General features: G+C 36.1%; 1 protein-coding gene across 2 annotated transcripts; it reads right to left on the bottom strand.

The window, feature by feature from the left end:
• Nucleotides 1-233: 233 nt before the first annotated feature.
• Nucleotides 234-8,999, bottom strand: LOC149729367 (solute carrier family 22 member 21-like). Of its 2 annotated transcripts, XM_089887432.1 has the most exons (12): nt 8,421-8,699; nt 7,384-7,511; nt 6,880-6,977; nt 5,911-6,014; nt 5,028-5,182; nt 4,353-4,524; nt 3,841-3,967; nt 3,345-3,466; nt 2,372-2,586; nt 1,797-1,979; nt 1,405-1,543; nt 234-697 (listed from the first exon to the last, which is right to left on the bottom strand). In XM_089887432.1, the coding sequence occupies exons 1-12, from the start codon at nt 8,612-8,614 to the stop codon at nt 637-639; spliced, it is 1,698 nt and encodes a 565-aa protein (XP_089743558.1). In that variant the 5' UTR covers nt 8,615-8,699; the 3' UTR covers nt 234-636. The 2 variants fall into 2 exon arrangements, with proteins under 2 accessions (XP_089743558.1, XP_089743559.1); XM_089887433.1 differs by lacking the exon at nt 234-697 and having other exon boundaries at nt 1,421-1,560; nt 8,421-8,999.
• Nucleotides 9,000-9,411: the final 412 nt, after the last annotated feature.

The raw sequence follows: 9,411 nt of genomic DNA on the forward strand, positions 1-9,411 counted from the left end.
ACTGCCCTAATGTGTCAACAAACAAACTAAGATGAAATGCCAGCAGCCACCATATAATTCATGAGCCGATCATATTACAGATCGAAGTGACTGAAATTCTGTGCTTACGTATATTCTTACAAAAGTATTGGTTACTCCTAAAATAGCAAACTAATTCATTGAAGCATTTATTGTAAACATTACTGAAAGCGAGTTGCGTTTTGCGGCACGGCTGTATACAAACACACATATAGTAGGGTGGGAGGAGGACTCCTTTTTATTCTATTTTTTGTACAATTTCGTGGTAAACTAAGAACATTAAAAGAACTATATATATAACCTCCTCACGACTCACATGTGCATACGTTTGTTAATTGTTTAAAACAAGATCAGGAGATGTTGTGTGCTAAGGGTGTCCCACCCCCTTCACCCTACAGAGTCACAGTACAACAAACATGATCAACTATAAACCAAGGTGTTTCAATGAATAATTAAATTACATTGTGGTTTTATCTTAAAGCAACAAGCTAAATTAACCAAACCGCGGAATTCTTGGTAAAAGCATTTCATTATTTTCTATACAAAGTTAATGACTGCACCATAATGACATGAAGCTGTTCGGATGAAGTACATAACAAGAGCACAGTGCTTGGGGTTCTACACAGTTTCATTTCCATTTATTTCCTCTTTTTTCTTCGGTTGACAGCATTTCATGTGACTGAAAAAATTGCATTATTTTAAAAGTTGGAATCCTGAGCCCAGCTGTAGCTTTTTGTTTGGTAACATAGTTGTGAACGTTAGCTTTAACATAAAGTCTTTAAATTCAATAATGTAAACCTGTTATACAGTTACCATAAGTGGTGTTATTCGTTACGTTTATGTTTTGAGTATTATTTATGCCCAATCGAAATTTTCGTTAAGCGTGTGTAATGAAACGACTGACACTTTGATATAGACCGTTTTAGTCAGCCTATAAGAGTGTTTCTAGGTACGAACATTTTAGTGTACATTTTAAGCCACACCGGTGTGTGTTATAAAGCTTCCGTTTTTATTCATCGACCTATTTTCGTAACACAATGTATGGTCGCGTTGATCGCCATCAATCGAATACTATAATAGTTTATAAGTAAAGATGAGCTTTAATCCTTAGGTACGTTTTGCCACCCCTAACAGTCTAAAGATTATTTTTCCGATAAAAATCTTGTGATCAACAAACAATACAGATAAATTGGGGGTTTGCGATTAAAATGTTGCATATATGCGAGATAAGGTTTCGTGTTTGGTAATCGTTGTGTTATGCGCTGGTTGTTTTCGGTTTGACACAGTTCAACACTGAACGTACTTATTACTGTGACAGTTATTATTAGATTTCCGAAGCATTAATGGTGTATGAAACCATTAATGCAAAAAGTAACTTATTCCTACCTGTCCTGTTGTTTTGCATCTTCAAGTGTGTCCGGTAAATTTATTCCTGTTGTTTCAGGCAGTAGTAAAGCGGCTATGGCGGATATAAATGTGACTGTCCCTATTACGATGTACGGTAGATACGGGTGCACTGTTTTACCTGAAAAAGTTAAAAATCTTATGGAAAATGCTTTGTATACTTAACGTGCCCCATATGCTATATATAGTACGGTTGGGAAAGATGGGACATCTTTCATTATATTTCTCTTCCCATTTGTTAGTAAACAATAAATTTCAAAGAATTATAAAACTGTATCTTCACGAATTTCGTAGACCCTCGTTAATTGTTTAAAATAGTATCGTTTTTTGGATATTATGTGTCAAAGGTGTCCTGTCTTCCCCACACTACTCACCTAAATACAGCACATACGGTACTATGATGGCCGCCACTCTCCCTATAAAAGAGCATGCCCCATAAGATTGAGTTCGCAACATGGTAGGGAATAGATCACCAGTCACGAGATACAGAATGGTAAATGGAGCGCTGATGAAAAATTTGCCCAACATTGCGCAAACTACGCCGGCAATCTGGTTCGCTGCAAGTAAATATTGTTCAGTATTACAATGACTAAAGTTGCTGCGTTAGTTAAATAACTTGACCAACCTGGTTTGCTAAAGGTAAATATTGCAACGTTTTGAGATGGTTATAATTGTTGCGTTAATTGAACAAATATTAGCCTTAAATACCAGACATGCTGAGGTAATGATTTATCATTAAGGCCGATTAATTTGATTACGATAAAAGCAACCCACGTTTGTGGGTAAAGATGGGAATAAATAAACTATACAGTACACAGCACATCATGTAATACTTTTTGTGGGAAAAACTGTATAGAATAAGCGCTTGGTGTAGGTTTTACTTATTTAAAGGTTTATATACGTGTGTGTGTATTTCTGTGTCTAAAATAGCATATAAGTACCAACTTACTGCTTTGTAGAAAAGGTGTTAACAACACGCAGACACTGCAAGCCCCGGCCGTAGATATAAACCCCATTCTACAACCGATTTTTTTAACCAACACAAAACATAGAAACTGTGCTGGTATCTCAACTACTGAGGATATGAAAGCGTTGACAAAACGATTTCCTCCCAGGTTTGGTGTGTTAAAAGAAAGCCCATAAAATCCCATGTTCATTGAGAACCTGCGAACAAAATATTGAATAAAATTTATATGGGTGTTATGAAGAAACGTATAGTAGGGTGGGGAGATAGGACGCTTTTCATTCTATTTTCTCGTCCCATTTAGTAGTAAAAAAATAACATTTAAAGAATTATAAAACCGTATCCTCACGACAATCATATATAGATCGTTGTTTATTGTTTAAAACACGATCGAGTTATTGGAATATTATATGCTTAAGGTGCCCCGTCTTACCCCACAGTACTATATAGTGGTTTGGAGTAAGATAGCCCATGCTTTAATCTCTTGCATCGTCCCATTTAAACAAAGAATATTCACAAACTCATACAACTCTGTTCTCACGATTCTAAAGAAGCGTAAAATATTTGCAAGTTCTTGGTTAAAACGCCTTTATAGATAAATCATATTAGGATGTTACAGTTTATTTATTACTATGGTAAATGAATGGAATTATGATGAAAGCATGGCAGGATTTCTATCACTACAGTTAACTGAAGTATGCTTTATTCAGATAACAAAGTAATGTCTTTCAATGCGACCTGGAGTCAAATAAAGCATTTCGCAACTCCAGTTAACTAATATTTATTCAGCTTTTAACTAAAAATAACCTATTCATGTTGAAATGCAGCCCATAGTCGAAATTGGTGCTTATTTTTTGATAAAATCGTCGGGTGAGAAGAACACTTAATTGGTTGACGTATACATAGCAATTAAACCACTATTCACAGTGTAGAAGTCGTTCAAACCACAAATACTTACCACATAAAACTAAGAAGCAGAATTCGTTTACGTAGAAATGGCACAGTGACAAAATCGATATATGTAAAATTTTCCACCTTTGTGACGTCATTGCTTTCGTCATCATCGGGTTTGGTTCCTAGCTTGTAGGAAATCACGTATTATAAGGAAGTGGCGACTATATGTCGTTTACCGTTCATAAAAACAAGTTATACGTGTAATTGTTTTAATAGTGAACCTTTTCTCTTTAACCAAACGCTGGTGTAATACCGCTTGCGGAGTGCGCCATCTTGGCACAAAAAGAGTAAACACTTACGATGTTATTCTTAAGTGCTTTAAGTAACTTTTCAAAGTAGATTAGGTTTAACTGGGTTGGGAAGTTATGAAAGAAATACCTAAAGAATGATACAAAAATGTTTTTTTCAACATTTTATATATATTATCGGATCAAATGTAACTTTGTAGATAATTTGTTTTTTCAAAACTGCCATTTTTTTAGTTTTTTCTATGAACCAACCTTTAGATCGGAAAGAAGTGCTTCATCTAGGTTAATGTTGTTCACTCTGACAACCTCCTTGTACAATTTCTCTGCCGACTTTATCCGTTTGTTTTGTATAAGCCAACCAAATGTGTCCCGTATAAAACTGTGGTAATTAAGAATTATGTTACTGAATAGTATGTAATGTACATTGCTGGTTAGGCATTGGATTTTGTTTTATTTTGCCTATAACAGCGTGTTGTGTCTACCAAAACAGGTTAAACTGATTTACACTTTTAAAGAAACGAATACGCAACATCGTAAGGGTAAACTATCGTAGAGTGGGGGAGATTGGACACCATTTCATTCACTTTTCTCGTCACATTTAGGAGTAAACAAAGAAAAATCCAATTTAGTAGTAAACATATAAATACGTATCCTCACGACTCCCATAAACCGTTGTTAAATGTTTAAAACACTTTTTGGGGATGTTATGCGCTAAAGGTATTCCGTCTTCCCCCATCCTACTGATATTAGTCGTTAATATTTACCAGTAGTACAATGGCAAATGTGCCGTGCATGTTATCGCTATTGCCAAAGTCATCCATCGCCAATTAGGTATGCAGTAAGCGACTACAGATAATACACAACCACCCAGTCCACAAAATACTGAGACCAAGATTCCAAACGTTCGTCTTTTATCGTTGCTGAGAAGCTCATTGACTGAAATTACAAAATTCAACGTGAAATAAGTGTCGTGTAACTTGTGTGCATAGTTAGGTTGAATAGCAATTTGTGTATAGTGTTCACAGTGAGCTACTTAAAGACATATATTACCGGCTCCGTCGCAAAGAGGTTAACACGCATGCTTCACTCGCATGCTTCACACACTTTACGGGTTAGCGGCTTAAGGCTGTCAACATTTTAGGCGTTGGCGCCATTGGGCCAGACATTTTACGCGCATTTTTTCAACTCTCTAGTTTCTTAGTGGTCGTCTAAATAGTCAGTCATACACTATATTAGAAGAAAAAATTCGAAATTGTATTACTAACTAAGTTACATTCGTGGCAACACATAAGAAGCCACGAGGCATATGAGACTGAACGACAGTGTTAAAACTACTGCGGTTGCTCCGTCACACGGGGATATAAGATATATACAGCTATCTTTATAATTTAATACAAAAGAATCCATATTCTTAAACACATCACGTGAAATCTACTTACGAATAACCATAGCAGTAACAGCTCGTGTTATAATTGAAAATCCGTAAGAAAAAACTCCAATCTGCAACATCAACACAGTTGGCGCTAAACCCATGACCAACATGGATGCACTGACCAAAGTCATGCTGAACAAAATCACCTTCCGACGTCCGTACCTATTATAAAGAAAACCCAATTAGTTTGGTTGCGTATTTATAGTTGAACTGAAACTTAAGTTATAATTTATGCTTGGAATTGTTTTTTTACGGGTAAGTATTTCTTAGCCCTTGTTGTTTGGTTCCGAGAATCGTCCAACTTTATGAGCACTACACATATATCAAGGCCACCTTTTCGGAATTTATCACAAATATACTGTTTTATATGTCACGTTAATATGTGTGTTGTCGGTCGCATATAGGAACAGTTTTCGCCCAAAATTTCGGTCTTATATTCTATTTTTAGTTTGTTTTTCAGTATAAAAACTTAACTTTTTTTTTTTTTTTATTCTTTATGGGTGAGGTCCTTGTCAAGGACCTGGGATTTAGGCCAGATTTGGCCCATTACCCCAACACCCGGAAAAGCCCATTTAAGTCTTTTTTGCGTGCGGTGCCGCGACACCGCATCGCAGTCAGACGCGTATTGTTGGCACCATTTTTTATCCTCGTGTGCTTACGAGTTGCCATACTTTTCAACTTTGTGTATGATTTTATTTGATATGGCTTACAATTTAGACAACCCATTAGTGACCGCTGGGTTGGAGCAATGTCCGTTAAGTGTCTTGCCCAAGGACACATACGCCGATCAGTGTTAGTACCGCTGCCGAGCACCGAACCGGGGACACTTTGGTTTCGATGCAAGCGCCTAAACCACTGGGCCACGGCGCCGGATCAAAAACTTAACTTACTTATCGGATATAATTCCCCCGAGTATTGAACCGAACATGAAGCCGATCATTTGTATGGAGGGAAACAAAGGGGTGATCCATGCGCGGTCACAAACCAACTCAAACTGTGGAGAATAATAAACGTTTAACAAAAATCCACACAAGTTTAAACATGTATAGTAGGGTGGGGTAAAGTGGGACACCTTTTCAAGCTATTTTATCTTTCAATTTGGTAGGCCTGGAACATTCAAAGAATTATAAAACTGTATCCTCACAACTCCCATAAACCGTTGTTAATCGTTTGAAACACGATCAGGATATTTGGACAATATGCTAAAAGTATCCCATCTTCTTACCCTACTATATGTATAAGCATATGAATACAGGAACATAAAGCATATGAATACATCTGGACATAAATCAGGGTTGTTTTATTTTCCACCACTTTATAATGTACTAGATTACAAAAGGAAACCCATGATACTTTTAAACGTCTCATTTTAACAAGTAACATAATATATTGGTGTAAGATGGTGCATGTTCCCTTTTATTTTATCGTTTTGTTTGATAGTAAACCAAAAATATTTACAGAATTGTATAATCGTATCTTCGCGACTCTAGTACAGCCTTGTTAGGTTTTAAAAACACGATTAGGAACCGTGGGAAATTAAATTATGAGGGTATCGATTTACCGAATAGTGTTATATAGTAGGATGGGGGAAGATGGACACCTTTTCTTTCTATTTTCTCGTACATTTTGGTAGTAAACAAAGAACATTCAAAGAATTATAAAACCTTGTCCTCGCGACCTTTTCATAGACCATTGTTAATTGTTTAAAACACGACCAGGATATTTATATATTTTGTGCTAAAGCTGTCCCATCTTCCCCCACCCCACTATATCTATTAAGTATTTGTTGTCGTTCATTTCTCAATAAACAACTACTCAGTACGTTTGGTGTAGTGACATATGCAAATATATGTTCATACCTCTGTGGCCGCTGTTATAACACCATTAGACTTGTAGAAAAACCACCCGTGATCGCAATAAACCAAAGTTCTGTTAGTTGGCATGTTGTTCGCGGGGCCTATGTTAAACAAGAGTAAACAATATTTACTTATAGATAATTATTAATAGTCGTAGATTTGTTTTGCGAAAACGTCAACGTTGCAGAAAGCATGATAATTGTATGAATACAAAAAATACAAAGAACTATGTTTGCAATTTGCGCGCCAAGACGATGTAACGATGGTTCTAGATTTAAAAAAGTTCTGAACGTCTTATCAATACTCTCTCGTATTAAATCTTCGTGTAAAGTTTGATGAATATAAACTTACATTTTGTATTAACAGTTATGGCGTCATTGGGGATTGTAGTTCATGTTACTTGGTCAATTATCTCAATTTCCTTCAGTTTTGTGCATTCGGTAAAGCAAAATGTGGCTATAGCGATCTTGAACAAAAATATTGCGTGCTACAGTATATAGTACTTACTTGATGTAGTTGTCAACACAGCAGATAAGTTTCTATATTCAAATCTATAGCATTCACTCCACCGCGCCACCCCGTCCGCATCATATTCAATCGGAACATAAGAACTCAACGGGTTATCTTCGCTGACGCTGTGAATTTGTACAAAGTGTCACATTTTGTTACCGCAGTACAAGATATACTTGTATTTATACTAGAGATGGATAGATGTCGTTTTAGGCATAATATATTTATTGTAAGGTGGGGTAAGATGGGACATCTGAGGCAGCATTAGAAATTTCTTAATTTTTTTTAAATAACAACGCTTTTTAGTTGTATAATTCTTTGAATGTTCTTCCTTTACTACCGAATAGAAGTTAGGACAAGAAAAATAATTGAAAACGTGTCCTATCCCACCCCAACGTACTATACATTTCACAGAATAATATTTGTTAGACCCTTTTTTGGTTAGTGTTTTACAGCACATGGTATACGGTTATACATGTTTTCTACATCTTAGACAACTTGGCGTGGCCTAATTTGTAACGTATTTACCCGTAGTCCAAATAAAGGCATATAGTTCCACAAGGACTTTGTATTCTATCATACGAGTGTTTTAGCGACAATCGTATTGCGCCTATATACATTGTTTTGGCTCTTGTCTACTATACTTTGAGTGTTCTATAAGTGCTGTTTGTCAACGAATTTGTCAAAACTAAAACTTTATAGTTGTCATAAAATATCTCAACGTTGTAAACGCGAATATTACTTGTAATCTATAGTTTCGTGCTGCAAAAAATCGTTTTTCGTTGCATTATTACAATGAATGTGTGGCTTCAGCTGTAGTAAAAAAAATTAGTCACATTTTTATACAATGAAAGCTCTACCCGTCTTTATACTTAATTTCTGGAAACGAGAAAAAAATGTTGTGAAACGATTTCCACTCGACGAAAAGTGCCGTATATAATACTCGCAAATCAAATCAGTCATAAAGACCTACACATTCAGTTGACAAATCAATAAGTTTATCATCTTCTATATAATATTGTTGTTGCCGTTACCTCTGATCGGGAGATGGGTCCGTTAAGTTACCATCTATCTCTGGCAAGTAACATCTATGAGGGGGAGTGAACATGACAAACACGCTACCAAAGAGCATGGCAGTGCCGATCAAAGCTCCCAGTAACAAAAGGTAGGCTATTCGCTTTTGAAAGAGTCCGTGGCCCAGAACTTTCTTGAGTTCTTCTGCGTTCATTTCGTTTGATGTGTGTTTAAATTAATAAGTATCAGTATGCCTAACAATGCAAATCTATAAAGGTTAACGATTAGACGTTAATAAATGGCATGTTGGTTCATTGGGCACGTAAGTAGCCTTATAGGTAATTTTTCGTCGAACAGTGTTTCTGTCATTTGCGAGTTTCCTGGCAGCAGATTTTTTAAAGCGAACATCGTAACATCTCGGTTTTCAAGCCTAACACCGTAAGCCTCGCTTTCATTGACTAAACCACAAAAACATCCTGATCGTGTTTCGAATAATTAACAACAGTCTATGGAAGTCGTAAGGATACGATTTTAAAATTCTTCTTCGTTTACTAGAGTAAATAGAATGAATAAGTGTCACATTTTCCCCACTCTGCTCTATATATTAAACCAAGATAATGCAGAAAAGTATATACTAAAGTAAAGTTCGAGAGAAACATATATATATAATAAACTAAAATGCTGACTAAGTTGTCTATTCTAGTACTGTTTGATTTTCTCACCAATCTCCAATTCCCCATCCACTTGAAATAACTTGACTGAATAGGCACATTTATCACGTGCACATGTGTGCCAATTTTCAACGAGTCAGCTCTCAATACACAAGTATACTGTTTTCGTCACTTTGGACAGCAAGAGAAAAGCCAATAATATTGATCGCTTTTCTCCATAAATAATGGCTGCTGAACCAACAAGATTTATTTAAACGCGTTGTAAACACAGATTTAGACCTGTGGTCAGCCAGGCAGTGATAAACATATTGTCTTGCATTAAATGCAATAAAAACGACAC

The sequence above is a fragment of the Ciona robusta genome, chromosome 10, assembly GCF_009617815.1.
Source record: "Ciona robusta chromosome 10, ASM961781v2".
NCBI classification, from domain to species: Eukaryota; Metazoa; Chordata; class Ascidiacea; order Phlebobranchia; family Cionidae; genus Ciona; species Ciona robusta.